General features: G+C 46.9%; 4 protein-coding genes across 4 annotated transcripts in view; 2 read left to right on the top strand and 2 right to left on the bottom strand.

Moving 5' to 3' along the window:
* LOC144485358 (uncharacterized) overlaps window positions 1–20,670 on the bottom strand; it is a 118,859-nt gene extending 98,189 nt beyond the window's left edge. Inside the window, exons 1-2 of the mRNA XM_078203555.1 lie at window positions 20,570–20,670; window positions 18,330–18,868 (exon numbers count right to left, since the gene is read on the bottom strand). Coding sequence (XP_078059681.1) covers window positions 18,352–18,868; window positions 20,570–20,670 — 618 coding nt within the window. The 3' untranslated portion in view covers window positions 18,330–18,351. The remainder of the gene's footprint in view (window positions 1–18,329; window positions 18,869–20,569) is intronic.
* LOC144485369 (uncharacterized) overlaps window positions 1–25,259 on the bottom strand; it is a 98,897-nt gene that overhangs the window by 58,227 nt on the left and 15,411 nt on the right. Inside the window, 1 exon segment of the mRNA XM_078203565.1 lies at window positions 12,095–12,282. Coding sequence (XP_078059691.1) covers window positions 12,095–12,282 — 188 coding nt within the window.
* LOC144485363 (uncharacterized) lies at window positions 813–25,259 on the top strand. The gene is made up of 2 exons (XM_078203560.1): window positions 813–875; window positions 22,501–25,259. The coding sequence occupies exon 2, from the start codon at window positions 22,822–22,824 to the stop codon at window positions 23,578–23,580; it is 759 nt and encodes a 252-aa protein (XP_078059686.1). The 5' UTR covers window positions 813–875; window positions 22,501–22,821; the 3' UTR covers window positions 23,581–25,259.
* LOC144485364 (uncharacterized) lies at window positions 5,291–6,264 on the top strand. Its single transcript, XM_078203561.1, has one exon. The coding sequence runs from the start codon at window positions 5,404–5,406 to the stop codon at window positions 6,157–6,159; it is 756 nt and encodes a 251-aa protein (XP_078059687.1). The 5' UTR covers window positions 5,291–5,403; the 3' UTR covers window positions 6,160–6,264.

The following is a 25,259-nucleotide window of genomic DNA, read 5'->3' as shown; positions in this document are numbered from 1 at the left end:
ATATGTAGGGGTGTGGGGGTAGGGCCTGGGTGGGATTGTGGTCGGTGCAGACTCGATGGGTCAAATGGCCTCTTTCTGCACTGTAGGGTTTCTATGATTCTATGCCCCTCATAATCTTGTAGACTTCCAGTGAGAACAAACCAAGTTTCTCCAACCTCTCCTCATAACTAATACCCTCCATACCAGGCAACATCCTGGTAAATCTTTTCTGTACCCTCTCCAAAGCCCCCTCCTTTTGAATGAACCTACCTCATATTAAGCTGATCTTTCTCTTCACCCTTTCTGTAACTGTAACACTATATTCTGCACTCTCTCCTTTCCTACTCCCCTATGTACTCTATGAACAGTATGCTTTGTCTGTACACCGCGCAAGAAACAATACTTTTCACTGTATCCCAATACATGTGACAATAAATCAAATCAAACCCATTGCTGCATTTCCTTCCTGAAGCCACATTTGTCCAGTGGGGCCTGGCCCCGGGAGAAAGCGCTGCAGCTGCCGTTGTGTTGGGTGTTGAGGCGGTGCCGCTAGTTCCTTATTGGGGGTGTTGAAGCCTCCACTGGGTGTGTGGAGCCTCCCCTCCCACCCACTGCCCCTAACGCTGCCTCCGCTTATCCGCCTCCTTCCCGCCTGACGATCAGACAAACAAGCGCCTGTCCCTGGACATGAGCCGCACTGCGCATGCTCAACGTCACAATGCCCGGGACTGATTGACGGCGGCTCCGGGCCAATAGGTAAAGGGGGCGGGGCTGGAGGACTGAGCGGGAGCGGGTGGTCCTCCAACCAGAGTGAATGGGGGAGGGTCTGAGGCATGCGCAGTGTGCGTAATGGCGGCGGACGGACGGTTTTAGTTTGGATCCGAGATTAGTTCAAGGTGGAGAGCGGCGCGTAGAGAGCGATGAATGTGGCGGGTGGGTGGAGAGGCTTCGTAAACATGTTATTCAAATCCAAACTTCGGAAAATAACTTCCCGGGCGCCCAGTTAGTACCAAACTAGTGGCGCAACTTGTCGCGTTGGGCCTGGGCTGACGGCCGCCAATCTGTCGGTGGCAATGTCCATCAGTGCGCATGTGCGGCCGGCATCTTTGTCAGGGGCGAAGTGTAGCAGCAGGCAGGCGCGGAAGCCATATTTGTAGGGGGCAGTACGGCGCAGGAGCGGCGACCTTTGTGACCTGAACCCCCTGCAGTCCATGTGGTGCAGGTATATCCACCCTGCTGGTCGGGAGGGAATTCCAGCATTTTGTCCCAGCGACTGCGAAGGAACGGTGATATATTTCCAAGTCAGGATGGTGAGTGACTTGGAGGGGAGTTTGCAGCTGGTGGTGTTCCCATGCCTCTGTTGCCTTTGTCCTTTTAGATGGAAGTGGTTGTGTGTTTGGAAGGTGCTGCCTAAGGACCTTTGGTGAATTCGTGCAGTGCGTCTTGTAGATAGTACACACGGCTGCTACTGAGCTTCGGTGAGAGGAACTTGTTTCTCATTGTTCAGAATGGAGACAACTTGTCCATCAAACTGCATAAACCCTGTAAGGATGAAGAATAAGTATGGCAAGTTTTGGGACCCTTGGATAACGAGCGATATTGTCAGCCTAGTCAAAGAGAAAAAGGAAGCATTTGTCAAGGCTAGGAGGCTGGGAACACACGAAGCAAGTGTGGAATACAAGGAAATTAGAAAGAAACTTAAGCAAGGAGTAAGGAGGGATAAAAGGGGTCATGAAAAATCATTGGCCAGCAGGATTAAGGAAAATTCCAAGGCTTTTTATACATATATAAAGAGCAAGAGGGTAGCCAGGGAGAGAGTTGGCCCACTCAAGGACAGGGGAGGGAATCTATGCATGGAACCAGAGGAAATGGTCGAGGTATTAAATGAGTACTTTGCGTCAGTATTCACCAAAGAGAAGGACTTGGTGGTGGATGATGAATCTGGGAAAGGGTGTATAGATAGTTTGAGTCATGTTCAGATCAAAAAGGAGGAGGTATTGGGGTTCTTGAGAAACATTAAGGTTGACAAGTCCCCAGGGCCTGATGGGATATACCCCAAAATACTGAGAGAGGCAAGGGAGGAAATTGCTGGGACCTTGAGGGAAATCTTTGTATCCTCACTGGCTACAGGGGAGGTACAGTAAGAAGTCTCACAGGAGGTCCCAGAGGATTGGAGAATAGCCAATGTTGTTCCTTTGCTTAAGAAGGGAAGCAAGATTAATCCAGGTAATTACAGGCCGGTGAGCCTTACGTCAATGGTAGGGAAATTATTGGAGAGGATTCTTCGAGACAGGATTTACTCCCACTTGGAAATAAGTGGATGTATTAGCAAGAGGCAACCTGGTTTTGTGAAGGGGCGTTCATGTCTCTAACTTGATCGAGTTTTTCGAGGAAGTGATGAAGATGATTGATGAGGGTAGGGCAGTGGATGTTGTCTACATCGACTTCAGTAAGGCCTTTGACAAGGTCCCTCGTGGCAGACTGGTGCAGAAGGTGAAGTCGCATGGGATCAGAGGTGAACTGGCAAGGGATACAGAACTGGCTCGGTCATAGAAGACAGAGGGTAGCAGTGGAACGGTGCGTTTCTGAATGGAGAGCTGGGACAAGTGGCGTTCCTCAGGGATCAGTGCTGGGACCTTTGCTGTTCGTAATATATATAAATGATTTTGAAGAAAATGTAACATCAGCCGGGGCATTGAGTTTAAAAATTGACAAGTCATGTTGCAGTTTTATAGAACCTTAGTTAGGCCGCACTTGGAGTATAGTGTTCAATTCTGGTCACCACACTACCAGAAGGATGTGGAGGCTTTGGAGAGGGTACAGAAAAGATTTACCAGGATGTTACCTGGCATGGAGGGCATTAGCTATGAGGAGAGGTTGGAGAAACTTGGTTTGTTTTCACTGGAACGACCGAGGTTGAAGGGAGACCTGATAGAAGTCTACAAGATTATGAGGGGCATGGACAGAGTGGATAGTCAGAAGCTTTTTCCCAGGATGGAAGAGTCAATTACTAGAGGGCATAGGTGTAAGGGGCAAGGTTTAAAGGAGATGTACGAGGCAAGTTTTTTTCCACAGAGGGTGGTGGGTGCCTGGAACTCGCTGCCGGGGGAGGTAATGGAAGCAGATACAACAGTGAATTTTAAGGGGCATCTGGATAAATACATGAATAGGATGGGAATAGAGGGATATGGTCCCCGGAAGGGTAGGGGGTTTTAGTTCAGTTGGGCAGCATGGTCGGTGCAGGCTTGGAGAGCCAAAGGGCCTGTTCCTGTGCTGTAATTTTCTTTGTTCTCTGAGTCCCACTGTCTTCTTGATCAGACAGAGTGGTGCCAGAGCAGGAAAGAAAAGGAAGCAAAACCTGCTCTCCGAATCCCACTCCCTCATGGAACGTCCTGGCATCATAGAATTCCTACAGAGCAGAAGGAGGCCATTTGGCCATCGAGTCTGCACCAACTACAATCCCATCAAGGACCTATCCCCATAACCCTATACATTTACCCTAGCTAGTCCCCCTGACAGTAAGGGGCAATTTAGCATGGCTAATCCACCTAATCCACACATCTTTGGATTGTAGGAAGAAACCGGAGCACCCGGAGGAAACCCACACAGACACCGGGAGAATGTACAAACTCCACTCAGGTGACCCAAGCTGGGAATCGAACCCAGGCCCCTGGCACTGTGAGCCAGCAGTGCTAACCAACTGTGCCACTCTCTCTCCAACAGAGCATTTTACGCCCGCTCTATCCCCGTAACCCCACCAATCCCCCTAACCTGCACATCTTTCGACGCTAAGGGGCAATTTAGGATGGCGAATCCAGCTAACCTAGACATCTTTTTGGCTAAGTATTTATAGATCTGTGGGTTTGTTCAGTCACATGAAGAACCATGGTGAAACTCACAACCCTAAGTAGACATGAGCGACATGGTGGCACAGTGGTTAGCACTTCTGCCTCACAGTGCCAGGGATCCAGTTTCAGTTCCTGGCTTGGGTGACTTAAGTTAATTTATTTATTAGTGTCACAAGTAAGCTTACTTTAACACTGCAATTAAGTTACTGTGAAATTCTGTGGAGTTTATATGTTTTCCTTGCATCTGCGTGGGTTTCCTCCGGGTGCTCCAGTTTCTCCCCCACAGTCCAAAGATGTGCAGGTTAGGTGGATTGACCATGATAAATTTCCCCTTAGTTTCCCAAGATGTGGAGATAAGGGGACTTGGCTAAGATAAATCTGTGAGGCTACAGGGATAGGTCATAGAGGTTTACAGCATGGAAACAGGCCCTTCGGCCCAATTTATCCATGCTGCCCTTTTTTTTTAAACCCCTAAGCTAGTCCCAATTGCCTGCATTTGGCCCATATCCCTCTATACCCATCTTACCCATGTAACTGTCTAAACGCTTTTTAAAAGACAAAATTGTACCTGCCTCTACTACTACCTCTGGCAACTTGTTCCAGACACTCACCACCCTCTGCGTGAAAAAATTGCCCCTCTGAACCCTTTTGTATCTCTCCCCTCTCACCTTAAACCTATGCCCTCTAGTTTTAGACTCCCCTACCTTTGGGAAAAGATATTGACGATCTAGCTGATCTATGCCCCTCATTATTTTATAGACCTCTATAAGATCACTCTTCAGCTTCCTACGCTCCAGAGAAAAAAGTCCCAATCTATCCAGCCTCTCCTTATAACTCAAACCACCAAGTCCTGTTAGCATCCGAGTAAATCTCTTCTGCATTCTTCCTAGTTTAATAATATCCTTTCTATAATAGGGTGACCAGAACTGTACACAGTATTCCAAGTGTGGGCCTTACCAATGTCTTGGGTGGGCAAGAGGGCCTGGGTAAAGTACTCTGTCAGAGAGTCAGTGTCGACTCAATGGGTCGAATGGCCTCCTCCTGCACTGTAGGGATTCTATGATGATAAATATCATCCTCAAATCGAGGGACTGTTGACAATGACGACAATCAAGGTGCAACAGGGAGTTAGTGTGGATATCCTGGTCTTAGGAGAATCTGTTAAAATCCTGGTTTATTTGTACAAATATAAAATCCCTCTCCTCTGTTCTGCTCCCAAATCCCCTCTCACTTTCCTCCCCTCAAAGAGGACAGAGTCTTGTGAAGACCCAGACCGTGTGGCAGCTTCCCTTCCCTGAAGAACATCAGTGAGTCAGTTGTGTTTTATATGACAATCCAGCAGTTTTTATGGTCACTCTTTCCTCGTGCCGGCCCCACAAATTACTGCATTCATTCAGCTCCATTTCACAACCTGTTTTTGTGGGTTCTCTCTCACTCACTCTTTTCTGTTTTAAATCAGTTTTATAGGGTCTTCAAAGGGGAAGGTTTGTATTAGGGAGACGGGAAACCAAACATCACATCAGGATCCGACAAAGTTGCCCAAGTTATTGTAACTGAATATCATCGAGTATTGAACATGGAAGGAAAAAGCACCGTTCAGAGTGGGGAGAAACCATACACCTGTTCTGTGTGTGGACGAGGCTTCAGTCGATCCTCAGGCTTGTCGCAACATAAATGTGTTCACACTTGGAAGGAGTCATTTTGTTCCCCATCTGAGCTGGAAATTCATCAACGCACTAACGCTGAGAAACCATTGACTTGCTCCGAGTGTGGGAAGGGATTCAGTGATTTATCCAGCCTGCTGAGACACCGGCGAGTTCACACTGGGGAGAGGCCATTCAGCTGTACTGTGTGTGGGAAAGGATTCAATGATTTATCCAACCAGTTGAAGCACCAGCGAATTCACGCTTTGGAGAAACCATTCACCTGCCCCAAGTGTGGGAAAGGATTCACTGATTCATCCAACATGTTGAGACATCAGCGAGTTCACGCAGACAAGAGACCATTTAAATGTCAGGAGTGTGGGAAGGGCTTTAAAGGTTCTGAGGATCTGATGTGCCATCAGCGAGTTCACTCTGACGAGAGACCTTTCCAATGTCTGGACTGTGGGAAGTGTTATAAAAGACGCTGGGATCTGATTGGCCATCAGCGAGTTCACTCTGACGAGAGACTGTTCAGGTGCTCCAGCTGTGGGACTGGGTTCAGGCAGTCATCTGAACTCACTGTACACCAGCGCACTCACACCAAGAAAAGACCATTCACCTGCTCCGAATGTGGAAAGGGATTCACTCGGTCATCCTACCTGCTGAGACACCAGCAACTTCATGTGTAACTACAGTGACTGGATTTTGCTGTTAATCACATCCAGGACTGAACCGTGTTCATTGGGGTCTGTTTCTGCTCCTATTTCTAAACTCCAGCCCAGTTACAGGGGCTAATATTTTTGCTTTGAAAAAATAGTTTGTGTCAAGTACACTGTGCTGAATCTTTTAAACAGCTGTTACAAGTTAGTTCCTGTTAAAATTCTCACCCCCTCCCCTGTCTCCTACATCCTCACCTCCAACAACAAGTGTGAGGAGCTCAAAGAGCTTTTTGTCACTAAGATTGAGGCAATCTGATCAGCTGCCTCTGCTGCTTCCCTCTCACACTCGGCCAAACTGTCCTCCACTAAGTCTGGAACTCGCATCTTTTTCCAGTTTCCCTCCCATCTCTCCCTTATGTCCTGTCAGACCTCAGCTTGTCCATGACAGTCTCCCCCCTTCCCCCATCCCCCACTCTGTTCCATTGACCTTATTCCTACGAAGCTGTTGACCATTCACCTCCTCCATATTAATCAATACTCTTTACAGTTCTCATTCTCTTCTAGTCCTCGCCTTCTCACCTTTAAATACATTGTCACCACACACTCTGAAAAAACAAGCTTTGACCTCCTCTCCAACCTCCTTTTCCTCTCCAAAGCCCCTGAACTTTGTGTCTCCCGAGGATCTACCCTTGGCCCCTCCTATTTCCCATCCACATGCTGCCACTAGGTGACATCATCCAAAAGCACTGTGTTGGTTTTCACCTGTACACTGACAACACCCAACTCTACCTCACCCCCATCCCCCTCCATTCCTCCACTGTTGCTAAATTAACAAACTGCTTATCCCACATACACTACTGGATGAGCAGAAATTCCTTCCAGTTAAAAATTGGGAAGATCAGTCACCACTACAATTCCCCAACTACTGAGTCCATCCCTCTCCCTGGGAACTGTCTGAGGCTGAACCACATTCTTCACAATCTCCGTGCCAGATTTGATGTCAGGATGAGTTTCTGACCACATTTCCACCCCATCACTGATCCCAGATATTTCAATCTCCATAATGTCGCCTGTCTCCACCCCACCTGCTGCTGAAACCCTCATCCATACCCGTGTTACCCTTAAACTGGATGATTCCAATCCATTCCTGACCAGCCTCTCTCACTCACCCCACCCCCACATTAAACATGTCTTTTTTATTCATTTGTGGACCGTGGGCATCACTGGCTGCCCAGCAATAATTCTCCATCCCTAATTGGCCCTGGAGGGCAGGTGAGGGTCAGCCAACATTGCTGTGGGTCTGGAGTCACATGTAGGCCAGACCAGGTAAGGACAGCAGATTTCCTTCCCTGAAGGACGTTAGTGAACCAGATGGGTTTTTATAACAATCGACAATAATTTCATGATCATCAGTAGATTCTTAATTCCAGATATTTTTTATTGAATTCAAATTCCACCACCTGCCGTGGCAGGATTCGAACCCGGGTCCCCAGAACATTGACAATAGTCTAGCGACAATACCACCAGCCCATCGCCTCCCCACATTTGTGATTATCCAAAACTCTGCTGCCTGTGTGCTGCTCACCATCACATCCTGTGCTCACTGAACTACATCGGGTCCACATCAGGTAATGCATTGATTTTAACATTTGCATCCTTGTTTTCAAATCTCTCCACGGCCTGTCCTTCCCAATCTCTAATCTCCAATAACACACCCTCTGAGATATCTGTGTTCTTCTCATTCTGGCCACTTGAACATCTCTGATTTTGATTCTCCATCATTAATGTCTGTGTCCTGGTGTGAAGTTCTGAGATTCCCTCCCTAAACCTCTCTGTCCCTCCATTCCCTCCCTCCTGATTAAAGATTCTCATTAAAATCTCCCACTCCTATCAAGCTTTGGACAGTATGTGGGGTTGTCGAGCTCTCCTGAGCTGAGATTGGAGCTGATTGAGCTGTTGGGCCTGTAGTGGACCTCGAAGAGCCGCTGTCTGGAATCTTTCCTCAATTCACTGACTCCCAGTGTGACTCAGTGTTTTGTTACAAAATTCCTCTGAAGCACCTTGGGATGTTTTATTACAATAAATATGTTCTATAAATACAAGTTGTTGTTGATCCCAGCAGTCAGTTTGTACACAGTAAGATTCCACAAACAGCAATCCGACCAACCGATTAATCCATGGTGATGTTAGTTAAAACATGAATGTTGGTCCCACTGCACGGTGCCACAGTGGTTAGCACTGCTGCCTCACAGTGCCAGGGACCCGGGTTCAATTCCGGCCTCAGGTCACTGTTTGTGTGGAGTCTGCACGTTCTCCCCGTGTCTGCGTGCGTTTCCTCCGGGTGCTCCGGTTTCCTCCCACATTCTGAAAGATGTGTTGGTTAAGTGCATTAATCCAAACAGGCGCCAGACTGTGGCGACTCGGGGAATTTCACAGTAACTTCATTACAGTGTTAATGTAAGCCTTACTTGTGACTAATAAACTTTATAGATCATTCATGATCTCATTGAAATGCGGAAGGGATTCCAGGATCTGAATGGTTCACTCCTGTTGTTCTCTTTGTCACTTGTTTCTGTGTTGTAATGGTTATCGCATTCGCCGAACATGCGAATGGTCCCCCGTTCGAAACCAGGCAGAAGCATTCATTAAGTGACGGAAATCTGCATAATTTCAGTTTGTTACTGAACATTATCCGAGCCTCAATGTTGCAACCGTATAAACCTTCTCAGTTTTCTAAAAATCCTTTTGTTGTTGTTTTGTTTGCACTTCAGCCCCACACTCCTGATCTATGGGCACCCGGTGCAAGGGAGAGGGGGGTGGATGGAGGAGGAGGACCTCCTCGTGAACCTGCTCCTGGGCCTGGGAAGGTGTGCCATCTACAAGTCCAGGCAGCGGGCGACCGAGGGGATTGTCCAACCTGCCTGTCTGCCCCTCTACTGCAGCTATATTTGTGACCGGGTGTCCCTGGAGAGGGAGAATGCAGTGTCCGAGGGCACAGTTGATGCCTTCCGTGCCCGCTGGGCACCACAGGGACTGGGTGTCCCCCTTAATCACATTTTAATTTGGTGTTTTAAGTTTCCTTTGCGCTTAGTTTTTTTGTTTCGGGCGGTTCCCCACCTTTTAGGGAGCTGCCCCTTTTGTGTTGCCCCAAAGTTAATTTGATTTTGTTGATTTGGTTGGACCCAAAAAATGTCCCGAATTGTTGAGGGTCAGTCAACATTGCTGTGGGTCTGGAGTCACATGTAGGCCAGACCAGGTAAGGACAGCAGATTTCCTTCCCTAAAGGACATGAGCGAACCAGATGGGTTTTTCCAACAATCGACAATAATTTCATGGTCATCAGTAGATTCTTAATTCCAGATATTTTTTATTGAATTCCAATTCCACCACCTGCCGTGGCAGGATTCGAACCCGGGTCCCCAGAACATTGACAATAGTCTGGCGACAATACCACCAGCCCATCACCTCCCCACATTCGTGATTATCCAAAACTCTGCTGCCCGTGTGCTGTTCACCCATCACATCCTGTGCTCACTGAACTACATCGGGTCCACATCAGGTAATGCATTGATTTTAACATTTGCATCCTTGTTTTCAAATCCCTCCATGGCCTGTCCTTCCCAATCTCTAATCTCCAATAACACACCCTCTGAGATATCTGTGCTCTTCTCATTCTGGCCTCTTGAACATCTCTGATTTTAATTACTCCGTCATTAATGTCTGTGTCCTGGTGTGAAGTTCTGAAATTCCCTCCCTAAACCTCTCCGCCCCTCCATTCCCTCCCTCCTGATTAAAGATTCTCATTAAAATCTCCCACTCCTATCAAGCTTTTGACCATCTGTTCACATATCACCCAGTGTGACTCAGTATTTTGTTACAAAATTCCTCTGAGGCACCTTGGGATGTTTTATTACATTAAACGTGTTCTTTAAATACAAGTTGTTACTGATCCTGGCAGTCAGTTTGTACACAGTAAGATTTCACAAACAGCAATCAGACCAACTGATCAATCCATGGTGATGTTAGTTAAAACACGAATTTTGGTCGCAGCGCCAGGGACCTGGGTTCAATTCTGGCCTCAGGTCACTGTCTGTGTAGAGTTTGCACATTCTCCCCGTGTCTGTGTGAGTTGCCTCCGGGTGCTCTGGTTTCCTCCCACAGTCCATAGATGTGCCGGTTAGGTTGATTGGCCATGCTGAATTGACCCTAGTGTCAGGGATTTGCAGAGGGTTTAATAATATCCTTTCTATAATAGGGTGACCAGAATTGCACACAGTATTCGAAGTGTGGCCTCACCAATGTCTTGTACAACTTGTACAGGGCGGCACGGTAGCACAGTGGTTAGCAGTGGGTGGACTCTGAGGCTTTTTCCCAGGGTGGAAATGGCTGCTCTGAGAGGACACAGGTTTAAGGTGCTGGGGGGTAGGTACAGGGGAAATGTTAGGGGGAAGTTTTTCACACAGAGGGTGGTGGGCGAGTGAAATCGGCTGCCGTCAGTGGTGGTGGAGGCAAACTCAATAGGGTCTTTTAAGAGACTCCTGGATGAGTACATGGGACTTAATAGGATGGAGGGTTATAGGTCGGCCGAAAAGGTAGGGATATGTTCGGCACAACTTGTGGGGCCGAAGGGCCTGTTTTGTGCTGTAGTTTTTCTATGTTTCTATAAATCACAGATTACCCAAAAAGGGTGTTGAGTTCAGAAGTGATTTGAAGTATTTCATTGAGAAGCAACACTTTGAATATGATGCAGAAGCCAAATAAACAGGAAAAACCCACAAACTGGCAGATGAGAATGGTTTACCAGTCCCAGAGGACAAACAGACAGATGACACAGAGAGAGTGCTGGTCTCTGTAGCTGGTGGCTGCAGTCTCCTCTGAATGGTTTACTGGTGTGAGCCAGAGTGCGGGTGTTGGGCTGAAGTCAGTACGGATCACTACAAAATCTCATTGCTCTCAAGAGCCTGTTTTAAACTTCACACAGGCAGCTGGTTTATGTACGGGTCATGAGATCCGATCGTATCAGGGTTAGAAATCTCTTGTTTCAGGGTCTAGAGACATTGTCCTTGGCAGAGATAACAGGCCTGTCCTGTGTTTCAAAAACAGAAAATGCTGGAAAATTTCAGCTGGTCTGACAGTATCTGTGGAGAGAAAATAGAGCCGATGTTTCGAGTCTGGATGACCCTTTCTCAGAGCTGTGATGGAAGCTTTCTTCATAAGACAGAGAGTGAGCTACTTCTATAATCCAGAAATTTGTGAAAATTTTATAAAGTTATTAGATAGCAATTTCTTACAATCCGTTACTTGGATTGAACTTGTCTCCACTCCCGGGCTGAGGGGAATTCTGTACCAGATGGGAGAGGTAACATTTGGGAACTCTCGATTCTCCACCAATTTCCATTCCCCTTCTTTCTGGTGGATAATGGAGGTGTCACTGGGTGTAATGTGCAGGTCAGTAAGAATTGTCAACAAGGATTAATCAGCATTTTAATTGGAGATGTTAATCAGTGGAACCTCTCAGACACTGAATTGTAAAGTTTTGTACCAAAGATCAATTTGGGATTGAAGTAAGAAGTTCAGAATCCTGTTGTAAATTAATTTCTGATGCGAGTTGCTGAATTATGGGGAAAGGTCGCAGACAGAGGTTCTTAAAGGGACACTGCAGCCCCGGGAGCACAATCAGCTCCAGATCCAGAATATTAAACTCCAGCCCAGTTACTGAGTATAAACAAACTCCAGCTGTCAGAATGAAAGGGCCTGGTTGTCATTAACAGCAGCAATAACAGCAGAATCCAATCCCTGCCCTCACTTGTGAACTCGCTGGTGTTTCAGCAGCTGAGATGAATCAGTTAATCCCTTCCCACACTCGGAGCAGGTGAATGGCCTCTCCTCGGTGTGAACTCGCTGGTGTTTCAGCAGCTGAGATGAATCAATGAATCCCTTCCCACACTCGGAGCAGGTGAACGGCCTCTCCCCGGTGTGAACTCGTTCATGTCTCAGCAGTTGACATGAATCAGTGAATCCCTTCCCACACTCGGAGCAGGTGAATGGCCTCTCCCCAGTGTGAGCTCGCTGGTGTACAGTGAGACTGCCTGAGTGTCTGAAACTCTTTCCACAGTCAGTGCAGCTGAATGGCCTCTCCTCAGTGTGAACTCGCTGGTATTTCAGCAGGTGGATGAAAGCCTAAAGCTCATTCCACAGTCAGTGCAGCTGAATGGTTTCTCCCCGGAGTGAACTCGCTGGTGTGCCACTAGGTTAGAGGAATTAATGAATCCCTTCCCATACACGGAGCAGGTGAATGGCCTCTCCCCAGTGTGAACCCGCTGGTGTAACGCTAGATTGTATGACTGAATAAACCTTTTACCACACACAGAGCAGCTGAACGGCCCCTCCAGTGTGAACACGCTGATGTAATGCTAGGTTGGATGACTGAGTGAAATCCTTCCCACACATGGAGCAGGTGAAGGGTCTCTCCCCAGTGTGGGTGCGTCGATGTGTTTCCAGTTTGGATGGGCAAGTGAATGCTTTCCCACAGTCCCCACATATCCACGGTTTCTCTGTGGTGTCGGTGTCATCATGTCTCTCCAGGTTGGATGATCAGTTAAATCCTCGTCCACACACACATGTTGTATAGTTTCTTCCCTCTGTGAATGTGATGTAGTTTCAGGCTGTGTAACTGTTTAAAGCTCTTTCCACACTCAGTGCACTGGAACACTCTCCCTCGGGTGTGTGTGGGGCTCGGTGCTTTCCCAGTCTCACAGATTTATGAAATCTTTTCCCACAGACAGAAGAGACAAACATTTTTCCTTCCACATTCAAAGATCAATGATATTCAGCTCCTGATGAATCGAGTGACTCTCAGATTTTGACATGATGTTTGTTCTGACTTTCCTGTCTGGAACTCCTCTCCCTCTCACCCCCTGTAAAAGGAGTTTACAGAAGTTATCAATGTAAATAGAGGACAGAAATTCAGAGCAGACAATTCTAGTTTCTGTGGAAGCTTTCAAGGGAACATAGGAATTAGGAGCAGAAGTCGGCAAATTCAGTTCTTCGAGCCTGCTCCGCCATTCAATCAGATCACGGCTGATCTCTCCCTGATCTCAAACCCACCTCCCCACCTGTTTATACTCCAGATTCTTTACAATAAATACCAACATCCCATATGCCTTTTTTATTACTTGCTGCACCTGCAGACCGACTTCCTGTGATTCATGAACATAGACACCCAATTCCCTCTGCCTGGACACATAGTGAAGCTGCTTTCCATTTAGATAATTTGCCTTTCCATTTTTTTCTGTCAGTGGATAACCTCACACCTGTCCACACTAAACTTCATCTGCCAAACTTTCACCCATTCTCCTAACGTATCTATATCCATCTGTGGAATCTTTATATCCTCTTCACTGACTGCTTTCCCACCTATTTTAGTATCACCCGCAAATTTTGCTGTTACACTCTGTCCCTGCTTGCAGATCATTTATATAGATTGTAAACAGTTGAGGTCCGAGGACTGACCCCTGCAGCACCCCATTAGTTATATTTTGCCAGCCAGAGAAGGACTCATTTATCCCGACCCTCTGCTTTCTGTCAGTTCGCCAATCCTCAATCCAATCCAGTTCTCTACACTCAATCCCCTGTGATCTCAACTTCTGGATCAGTCTTTTGTGTGGCACCTTGTCAAACGACTTCTGGAAGTCTATATATACCACATCCACAGGTTCCCCTCTATCTACCTTGCTGGTTCTGTCCTCAAAGAATTTAAGCAAGTTTGTTAAACATGACTTACCCTGAATAAAACCAGACTGACAATAATGGATTGAGCTTTGCCATTCCAAATGCTCATTCATCTCCTCCTTAACGATTGATTCCAGCAACTTCCTCATTACAGAGGTCAAGCGAACTGGCCTTTGCTTTCCTACTTTGTTTCCCTTTTCACCTTTTTGAATATGGGCATCACATTAGCATGTTTCCAATCCACCGAGACCTTACCAGAAACCAAGGAATTTTGAAATATCACAACTAATGCATCCACTATTTCTGCTGCCGCCTCCTTTAATACCCGAGGGTGCAGGCCATCAGGTCCCAGAGACTTATCTGCCTTTAATCCTTTTAGTTTATTCAACACTGTCTCCCTAGCGATGGTTATTGTACCAAGTTCCTCTACATTAACGATAGTTTTTGGAAATTCTTCATGATTCTCTACCATGAAGACAGAGGCAAAATATTGGTTTAGTGTCTCTGCCATCTCTGCGTTCCCCATCATCAGTATTGTCCTCTAAAGGACCAACATTTACTTTAGGTATTCTCTTCCTCTTTATATACTTATAGTTCCCCCATATATACTTCCCCAGATGTGTAACTGTGTCCCACACACTCCTGTCCCTCTCTGCTCATTGCTCCAAATTCAGTCTGATTCTCTCTCCTCCTGTCCTTAAACTGGTGACTCAGGCTGTGGGTCCATTCCTTCACTCTCATCCCAACAAATAATGCAGCTCACAACAACAAATCAACTTTAATGACTTTATTACTGATTTTAAATATCCAGAAATAATCACCTTTTCTCAGTTGGGCCTTTGCTCCAGGTTATGATTCCACAACAATGAAAAGAGAGGATTCGCTGGTTGGCTGGAGAGCCGAGAGGGAGCAGCTGGAGGACCAAGTGGGAGCGGCTGGTCCTCCAACCAACTAGAGTGAATGAGGGGCGGGGCTGGAGGACCGAGAGGGAGCGGAGTGCCCCCTCCAATCCTGCTCCAGAATCTGTGGAATCTTGTGCCTTTATTCACATGTTAGACTCATAGAATCCCTAGAGGAGACCATTCGGCCCATCGAGTCTGCACCGACCACAATCCCACCCAGGCTCTATACCCATAACCCCATGCATTTACCCTAGCTAGTCCCCCTGACACTAAGGGGCAATTTAGCACAGCCAATCCACCTAACCAGCACACTTTCGGCTGTGGGAGAAAACCGGAGCACCCGGGGGAAACCCACACAGACACAGGGAGAATATGCGAACTCCACATAGACAGTCACCCATGCCGGGAATCGAACCTGGACCCCTGGTGCTGAGGCAGCAGTGCTAACCACTGTGCCACCGTGCCACTTGTCAAGTGTCTTGAATCGCAACCATTATTTCAATCAAAGTGTTTATTGTCCCTAACTGGATCTCCCCTCACATCCCAGGGTCTGGTCAAGGATCGTAACAATAAATAAGGGGGTGAAAATTTATCGGGATAGGTGGGTATATGGAGTTGAGGTTACAATCAGATCAGACATTATCTTATTGAATGGTAGGCCGGACTCAAGGGGCCAAGTGGCCGACTCCTCCTAATTCCTATATCTGCATGTATGTTCACTAATGTCCTTTAGGGAAGGAAATCTGCCGTCCTTACCTGGTCTGGCCTACATGTGACACCAAAGCCACAGCAATGTGGTTGTTTCTTAAATGCCCACCAAGGGCAACTCGGGATGGGCAATAAATGCTGGCCAGCCAACGATGACCATGTCCCACAAATGAATAAAAGAATGTTGCAATGAGAGCCATGCACTTGATATCAATGTATTTATATTGTTTTTTTTCTTGTTGGTGGAGGGGGGGGGGTGATGTTTAAAATTTCAGATTTATTCTGTAGGCAGCCAGTGTGTCTGGAAAACATTTAGCTGCAGGGTGTAAAAGCAAGTTAGAACAAAAGGTCCAGTGGTTAGTTCAAAACTTCCTTCTCCCTCAGTCTGTTCTAACAAACTGTGTCCACCTGAGTTACATTTATACAGATACACTCACTCAGTAAGTGATCAGATCTCACTGAACTACAACAACAACTAATATTTATGCGGAGCTTTTCACTTAATAAAATGTCCTAAGCAGTTCCACAAGAACATAAGGATATATTGGGTCAGATGATCCAAAGAGATTGGTTATAAGGAGAGTGTTTAAGCAGGAAAGTGAAGTGGAAAGGTGGAGAGGTTTAGGGAGGAAATTCCAGAGCTTAGGGTCCAGGCAGCTGAAGGCACGGCCACCAATGGTGGGGTGATTTATATCAGGGGTGAAGGACATCCGGGAAAGGACATCTGGGAACGGTGCTCCATGTGTGTGGCCCCATAGCACAGGCTCACGGCTCTAATCTGAACTTTGGGACAGTGTTTGACCGTCCCTGGTCTCAGAGAAAAACAATTCCCCCAATAAACATCTTGTAAGATCTGTGTTTATTGATACCATAAAAAGTTGGGGCCAGTCCAGTCCTCCTGTGGACAGGATGGGATTGATTTTAACAGATTTAAACTCCTCTGGATTTCAGTGTTACAACTTGAATATGTTTTGGTTAAAAATGAAAATAAATAAATATTGGAAAAGTGAACAGAACAAAAATGGGGAAACAGACACAACCCCCTTCATGTTCACTGAACATTCCTTCACCCACTCATCCACCCAGTGGCTCCCAGCCGGATCGACAATCAGCACAAAGCCAGAGAGAGGGGGAGCCGGTCCTCGGGATGTAACAATGGACAAGGGCTGGAAGTTTACAGTTTATGGTCATGACCTGCTTGGAGGCAAGTCAGAGCCGTGCTTGAAGCTCCATGGAGGCAGCCACTTTCTCCATGATAGACAGTCTCTGGAACCTCCACCAGCCCCACAACCCTCCGAGCTCCCTGCCCTCCTCCAATTAGGGAAGAAGGTGACACAGTGGTAATGTCTTTGATTGGGTTTATTACTGTCATCTGTATTGGGATACTGTGAAAAGTATTGTTTCTTGCACAACATACAGACAAAAAACATACTGTTCATAGAGTACATCAGGGAGAAGGAAAGGAGATAGTGCAGAAAATAGTGTTAAAGTCATAGCTAGGGTGTAGAGAAAAGCTTAATGCAAGGTAGGTCCATTCAAGAGTCTGATAGCAGCAGAGAAGAAGGTGTTCTTGAGTCGGTTGGTCCGTGATCTCAGACTTGAGTGCTTTCTATGGTGCATCTGTAAAAGCTAATGAGAGTCGTAGCAGACATAGAACAATACAGCACAGGAACAGGCCCTTTGGCCTTCCAAGCCCGTGCCGCTCCCTGGTCCAAACTAGACCACTCTTTTGTATCCCTCCATTCCCACTCCGTTCATGTGGCTATCTAGATAAGTCTTAAACATTCCCAGTGTGTCCGCCTCCACCACCTTGCCTGGCAGCACATTCCAGGCCCCCACCACCCTCTGTGTAAAATACATGCCAAATTTTCTTAGCCTCCTGAGAAAGCAGAGGTGTTGGTGGCCTTTCTTAACTATAGTGTTGGCGTGGAGGGACCAGGACAGGTTGTTGGTGATCTGGACACCTCAAATCATGAAGCTCTCAACCATTTCCACTTCTGGAACAGACATTCAGAAGTCCAGCCTAATGCTCTGGGGACATGGGTTCAAATCCCCAATTCAATTAATGAATCTGGAATTCTAAAGCTAGTCTCAGTAATGATGTCCATGTTAGTTATCATCGATTGTTGTAAAACTTTACCAATGTCCTTTAGGGAAGGAAATCTGCCATCCTTATCTGGTCTGGCCTACGTGTGACTCTGGACTCACAGCAATGTGGTTGGGTCTAGGGCCGAGCAAGTCACTCAGTTCAGGGACAATAAGGGATGGGTAACAAGTTCTGGCCTTTCCAGTGATGCCCACATCCCAGGAGACAATAAAATAAAATGTTCTGACCCTCTTCAGCTCCCCCAACCGGCTTCACTCCACCTGTACTTTCACCTGCTGAGGTCCGAAAGGATGGAAATCCCTCACTAAACCTGCTCCTTACCTTTTCAACCCAGCTTCTGACCGTCTGTGAAGGGTCTCGGTACATTTTAACCTGTTACTGGGTAAATACCAATTGTTGTCACCGCTTTTCATCTGAAAACTCAGGAATGCCACAAAAACATTTGGAAACTTCAGATCAGAGACATTTTCAGACTGGAATAGTCACTTGTGGTCAGGAACAGCTCGCAGTTTTATATCAATCTGATTTCAGAGCATGCTTTGTAAACAATCACTATCTAATAATCTTCATAACATGTAAAAAAGTTCCTTGAAAATTAACAGAACAGCACTCTCTGTCCCTCCCTCTCTCCCTCTTATGAAGAAAGCTTCCACAGCAGCTTGCTGGATGACAAACCCAGAATGGACCTGTTTTCTCTCCCCAGATAAGGAGCTCTGATCCATGGAAGAGAGCGGTGAAAACATTTCTTTCACACCTCAGGATTAACCCACACATTCAGTCCTCAATGTGATTAACAGCAGCAAAAGCAGTTGAATCCAACCCCTGCAGACACTCATGAAGTTGCTGGTGTCTGAGCATTTGCTGTAAGTCAGTGAATACATTCCCACACTCGGAACAGGTGAACAGTCTCTCTCCAGTGTGAACTTGCTGGGGTATCATTAGATCATTGCTACTTTTAATGTTCTGTTCAGAATCAAAATATTTATAATGTTTTATATTAGAGTGAATCCGCTGATGTTTCAACAGGTTGTATGACTGAGTGAATCCCTTCCCACACACAGAGCAGGTGAACGGTCTCTCCCCAGTGTGAACTCGCTGGTGCATCACGAGACTTTTGCTGCTTTTGAAGCTCTGCTCACAGTCAAAACATTTAAAAGGTTTTACATTGATGTGAATTTGCTGGTGTTTCAGCAGGTGGTATGATTGAATGAAGTTCTTCTCACACACAGAGCAGGTGTATGGTCTCTCTCCAGTGTGAATTCGCTGGTGTATAGTGAGTTCAGATGATCGTCTGAACCCAGTCCCACAGTGAGAACATCTAAATGGTCTCTCGTCAGTGTGAACACGTTGATGACACGTCACTTCACCGGAGGTTTTGAAGCACTTCCCGCAGTCCGGACATTTAAACGGTCTCTTGTCAGTGTGAACTCGCTGGTGTTTCTGCAGGTTGGATGTAGCAGTGAATCGCTTCCCACACAAGGGGCAGGTGAACGGCTTCTCCTCACTGTGAATGTGTTGGTGCCTCAGCAGATACTTTTTGCTTTTAAATGTTTTCTCACAGTCAGAACATTTGAAAGGTGTCTGATCAGTGTGAACATACTGGTGTGTCAGCAGGCTGGATGACTGAGTGAATCCCTTCCCACAGGTGGAGCAGGTGAACGGCCTCTCCCCAGTGTGAGCGCGTCGATGCATTTCCAGTTCAGAAGGGTAACTGTAACCCTTTCCACAATCCCCACATTTCCATGGTTTCTCCAGGGTGCCGGTGTTCTTGTGTCTCTCCAGGTTGGACACTCAGTTGAATCCTCGTCCACACACAGAACATGTGAACAGTTTCTCCTTGCTGTGAATGGTGTGCCATTTTTTCAGGCTGTGTAATTGGTTAAAGCTCTTTCCATCGTCAGTTCACAGAAATACTCTCTCAGGTATTTGTGTGTGTCTCAGTGCTTTTCCAGTCACACTGATGTTTGAAATCTTTTCCCACAGACAGAACAAACCTTTCTCCTTCCACATTCAAAGGCCAATGATATTCAGACCCTGATGAATCGAGTGACTCTGTCAGATCTCAATGTGATATCTATTTCTGTCTGTAATTCCTCCTTTCCAATATTCTGTAAAACAGTTTACAAAAGTCATCAGTCAGTCCAGGATAGAAATTTTGAACAATTTTAGTTTCTCTGGAACATTCTTTCCTCTCTTGTTTGCCTTCATTGGCCGGGGCATCAAGTATAAATGTTGGCAAGATGTGTTACAGCTGTATAAAACTTTAGTTAGGCCACATTTGGAGTATTACATGCAGTTCTGGTTGCCACACTACCAGAAGGACGTGAATGCTTTGGAGAGAGTATAAAGAAGGTTTACCAGATGTTGCCCAGTCTGGAGGGTTTAAGGTATGAAAAGAGGTTGGATAAACCTGGATTGTTTTCACTGGAAAGATGGAGACTGAGGGTGACCTGATAGAAATCTACAAAATTATGAGTTGCATAGCTAGGGTGGATAGTCAGAGGCTTTTTCCCAGGGCGGAAGGGTTGACTATGAGAGGGCACAGGTTCAAGGTGAGGTGGGGAAAGTTTTTCACACAGAGGGTTGTGGGTGCCTGGAACATGCTGCCAATGGAGGTTGTGGAAGCAGGCACGTTAGCAACGTTCAAGGCGTATGTTGATAGACACACAAACGGGAGACAAACAGAGGGATAGAATCCATATAGGGACAATAAGTAGTGGGTGTAAATTAGGAATCAGCGCAGGCTCGGTGGGCCAAAGGGCCTGTTGCTGTGCTGCATTGTTCTTTGTTCTCCTGAATCTGTAAATCCCCGTCCCACACACTCTCCCTCCTCCCTGGGCTGAAATCCAAACCCATCTCACCATTTCTTTCCTCCACTCCCAGTTTTCTCCCTCCCTCTCCTCTGTCTGGGTTCAGTTCTCCAGCTCCTGTCTGCAGACTGACAATAAAACCAATGGGTCTTACTGGGAGGTTTGGAACCTCCTGCACTCACCCGCCTGAGTCCAGATTCACAGCCACACCGCGCATGCTCCAGCTCACAATGGGCCGGGGAGTGATTGACGGGTAGTTCCAGACCAATAGGAAGAGGGTCATCCGGGTCCCGGATTGAACCAGGTCACCGGCCGCCACCTTGGGAGAGGAAGGCGTGTCTTTTGTTCAGGGAGCGCATGCGCGGGGACGGCCATCTTGTTAAGGGAGGGGGGAGTGGGCGGGGCTGCTCCCTGTTGCCTGGGCCCGGGTTACCCGGGCAACATGCGGGCGCCGCCATCTTGAGGTGGTGATTGTCCATCCGGGTGTTTAGTGAAGGGATGGACAATGAGCTGGAGCTGAGTTTGGAAAGTGTTCAGAGGAAGGTGTGAAATCAGATTGACATCCAGATCTGTGTGAGAACTAGAAACTCACATTCAGTATGTTTCTCAAAGCTCACCACAATGCTGCAAACACTCAGCTCATCAACAACAAGCCTCTGGCATTGCAAATGTTAACTCTGTTTCTCTCTCTTCACAGAAGCTGCCAAAACCTGCTGAGGATTTCCACAACTTCCTGTTTTCAGTTCTCATTTCCAGAACTTTCTGTTTTTGGTTCCCATTTCCAGCTTCTCCAGTCTTTCACTGCGATTATTAAAGAATTCCGACAGTGCAGAGGAGGTCATTTGGCCCATCGAGCCTGCACCGAACAACAATCCCACCCAGGCCCTATCACTGCAACCTCACCTATTTACCCTGTTAATCCCCCTGAGGGTACTAAGTAGGTCAATTTAGCATGGCCAATCCACCTAGCCTGCGCCTCTTTGGACTGTGGGAGGAAACCGGAGCATCCGGAGGAAACCCACGCAGACACGGGGAGAACGTGCAAACTCCACACAGATAGTGACCCAAGCCGGGAATCGAACCCGGGTCCCTGGAGCTGTCAGGCAGCATTGATAACCACTGTGCCTTTTTTTGTTTTTAAAGTTAAAGTTTATTTATTAATATCAAGTAAGGCTTACAGTAACACTGCAATGAAGTTACTGTGAAATTCCCCGAGTCGCCACACTCCGGCACCTGTTTGTGTCAATGCACCTAACCAGCATGTCTTTCAGACTGAGAGGGGAAACCGGAGCACACAGGAAACCCACACAGACATGGGGAGAACATGCAAACTCCACACAGACCCAAGGCTGGAATTGAACCCAGGTCCCTGGCGCTGAGGCAGCAGTGCTCACCACTGTGCCGCCATGTCGTGTTTTTTTTAAAGTTCAGAGTAAAATAATTGTCACAATTTAAATATACAAATCAGCGATATTTATTTGTTTAACTGAGACTGGGCTGTTCAGGAGCAATGTCAGGAATCACTTCACGGGAAATAGAAATCTGGAATTCTGATCAGATTCAGTCAACAGAAAATTTAAAAACAGATTGTAAGAAGGTTGTGAGATGAGAGTGTTAAGGATTATGGAATCAAGGGAGATGGATGGATTTAACAAACAGATCAGGCAAGTCATCCTCAAACCCAAGAGACTACCAATGAAATAGGAAGTCAGGGCAGATCGGGAAGGTGGGGCTCTTTTGGTGTCATGCCCAAGGTACTCAGGTGACTAGGTGCCACTTGAGGGAGGAAGCTGGCGAGTCTTGTCCAACCAACAGTGTACATGTGTGGCCGTGTTAGTGAAGGGGCATTGGGTTGGCGGGGCATCAGGGAGCAGTGACCAGGAGAGAAAATGATTGATTTTATTCTTATTCTGCAAACAGCAGCTGGAGATCTGAACACAGCCAGAGAAATGGGGGAGGGAAAACTGGGAGTGAAGGAAAGACACTTCACTGGATTCTGCGCAGGGGGATTGTGTGGGATGGGGAACAAAAATGTTCCACAGAAACTGGAATTGCCTGTTCTGAATTTCTATCCTGGATTTACCGTGATGACATTTGTAAACTTCTTTTCCAGGATATTGGAAGGAGAGGAAACTCAAACCTAACATCACGTCAAGATCTGACGGAGCTATTTGAGGCATCGGGATGTGAATGTGGAAGGAGAAAGGATTTCTGTTCTGTCTGTGGGAAAAGATTTCAAACATCAGTGTGATTGGGAAAGCACCGAGACACACACACATACACCCGAGTGAAGGTGTTCTGGCTGGAAAGAGCTTTAACCAGTTAGACACCCTGAAAAAACATCACGCCATTTACATTGGGGAGAAACTGTACACGTGTTGTGTGTGTGTGGAGCCTTCAACTGATCAACAACCTGGAGAGACACATCGGCACCATGGAGAAACCGTGGAAATGTGAGGATTGTGGGAAGGGATTCAAATGGCCGTCCCAGCTGGAAATCCATCAGCGCACTCACACTAGGGAGAGGCCATTCACCTGCTCCATGTGTGGGAAGGGATTCAGAGAGTCATCCAACCTGCTGCAACACCAGCGAGTTCACACTGACCTGAGACCTTTTAAATGCCCAGACTGCGGGAAGGGCTATAAAAGTTCTGGGGACCTGATGTCCCATCAACGTGTTCACACTGACCAGAGGCCATTCAGGTGCTCTCACTGCGGGACTGGGTTCAGGAAATCATCTGAATTCACTGTACACCAGCGCACTCACACTGGGGAGAGGCCGTTCACCTGCTCCATGTGTGGGAAGGGGTTCATTAATTCATCCAACCTGCTGAGACACCAGCGCACTCACTCTGATGCAAGAACTTTTAAATGTCCTGACTGTGAGGAGAGCTTTAAAAACCGTGATAATCTGCTGAGACATCGACGCACTCACACTGGAGAGAGACCATTCACCTGCTCCGAGTGTGGGAAAGGATTCACTCGATCAGCCGCACTGCTGACTCACCGGCGAGTTCACAGCGGAGAGAGGCCATTCACCTGCTCCGAGTGTGGAAAAAGATTTACTTGTTCATCTCATCTATTGAAACACCAGCGCACTCACACTGTGGAGAGACCATTCACCTGCTCCATGTGTGGGAAGGGATTCACTCAATCTTCTAACCTGCTGACACACCAGCAAATTCACAAGTGAGTGCAGAGGTTGGAGTTCTCTGTATTGCTGCTGTTGATCACATTGAGGACTAAATGTGTGGGTTAAACCTGAGGTGTGTAAGAAATGTGTCCCAGCTGCTCTTCCATGGTTCAGAGCTCCTCGGCACGGAACAGAGGCTCCTTTACAACTGTGTTTAGAGTCAGTAAGAACAACAGTGAATGCTGGAAACATGCTGTCAAATCAGAGATTGGTGTAAAACTGGGATCTGTTCCTGAGTGAGAGTGAAACAGCAGGTTTAAGTTTCCTGTCTGGAACTGATTGTGGTAATTATGGTAATCATAGAATCCCTACTATGCAAAAGGAGGCCATTTGGCCCATCGAGTCTGCACCGACTCTCTGTCAGAGCATCTTACCCAGACACACCCCTCCCCGCCCAGGCCCCATAACCCCACGCATTTACCCCACTAATCCCCCGAACCATAACATCCTGGGACATTTACGGGGCAATTTAGCATTGGTCAATCTGCCTAACCTGTACATCTTTGCACTGTGGGAGGCAACCAGGGAGCATTTACATGGAGATGCTGCTTCTACCCAGAGTGTAATGGTAATGCTGCTGCACTTTGATACGACTGCTCAGACATTAACCTGTGTCAGCTCTTATTGATACTGAATAAAATCTAACCACTGTCACCAATAAGGGTTATCACTGGGAATCATTTCAGAGTTTGGGAAAAGAGAATAAAGGGTTAATGGACTCCCCGAATCCCAATTCTATAGATTAAAAGGATGTTCACAATGCTCTGGGCCCAAATGGTTTCTCTCCAGCTCCTCTGCACCCTGTTACTGTGACTCCACACTTTGGGCACATGGACTGAACCCCAGGGGTTCCGTCACCATCTGCCCCAATCGCCCCGTCTCCTGCCCCAATTGGCTGGAGGCCCATTTCTCAGTCAGTCCTCCAGCACCTACCTGTCTCTCTATCAGTGCGACGTCCAGGGCAGTTTCCCAACTGGGGCACAGGCCCCATTATTCTCAGCTAAATTCAGCTCTTAGCTCCGTTGCCTGGCTGGCATTGACACAAGCAGTAGAGACAGAAAGGTGCCCCAGGCTCAAGTGGGAACCTGAAAATTGTAGCTTTCAATAAACTCTTTGACATTTGTGCATTCAATACCTGTTTTTGTATGAGGTTGTTATTTTTACATTGAGGCACTGGAGGTGAAGAATAACTTTCCCTTTCTAACTTTGTATTGTCTACTGTATCAGCCACGGCACAGTGGATCACACTCTTGCACAAGAAACTAACAAGGGTCATGAACAAAGCCCAGTCCATCACACAAACCAGCCTCCCATGCATTGACTCTGTCTACTTTTCCCGCTGCCTTGGAAAAGCAGCCAGCATAATTAAGGACCCCACACAACCTGGACATTTGCTCTTCCACCTTCTTCTGTTGGTAAAAAGATACAAAAGTCTGAGGTCACATACCAACTGACTCAAGAACAGCTTCTTCCCTGCTGCCATCAGACATTTGAATGGACTTGCCCTGCATAAAGTTGATCTTTCTCCACACCCTAGCTGTGACTGTAACACTACATTCTGCACTCTCTCATTTCCTTCTCTATGAACGGTATGCTTTGTCTGTATAGCGTGCAAGAAACAAGACTTTTGATTGTATGTTCATACATGTGACGATAATAAATCAAATCTACACTCTGAA

The sequence above is a fragment of the Mustelus asterias genome, unplaced genomic scaffold (genome assembly GCF_964213995.1).
Source record: "Mustelus asterias unplaced genomic scaffold, sMusAst1.hap1.1 HAP1_SCAFFOLD_192, whole genome shotgun sequence".
In the NCBI taxonomy this organism is placed as follows: Eukaryota; Metazoa; Chordata; class Chondrichthyes; order Carcharhiniformes; family Triakidae; genus Mustelus; species Mustelus asterias.
This window is presented reverse-complemented; position numbering and strand designations above follow the sequence as displayed.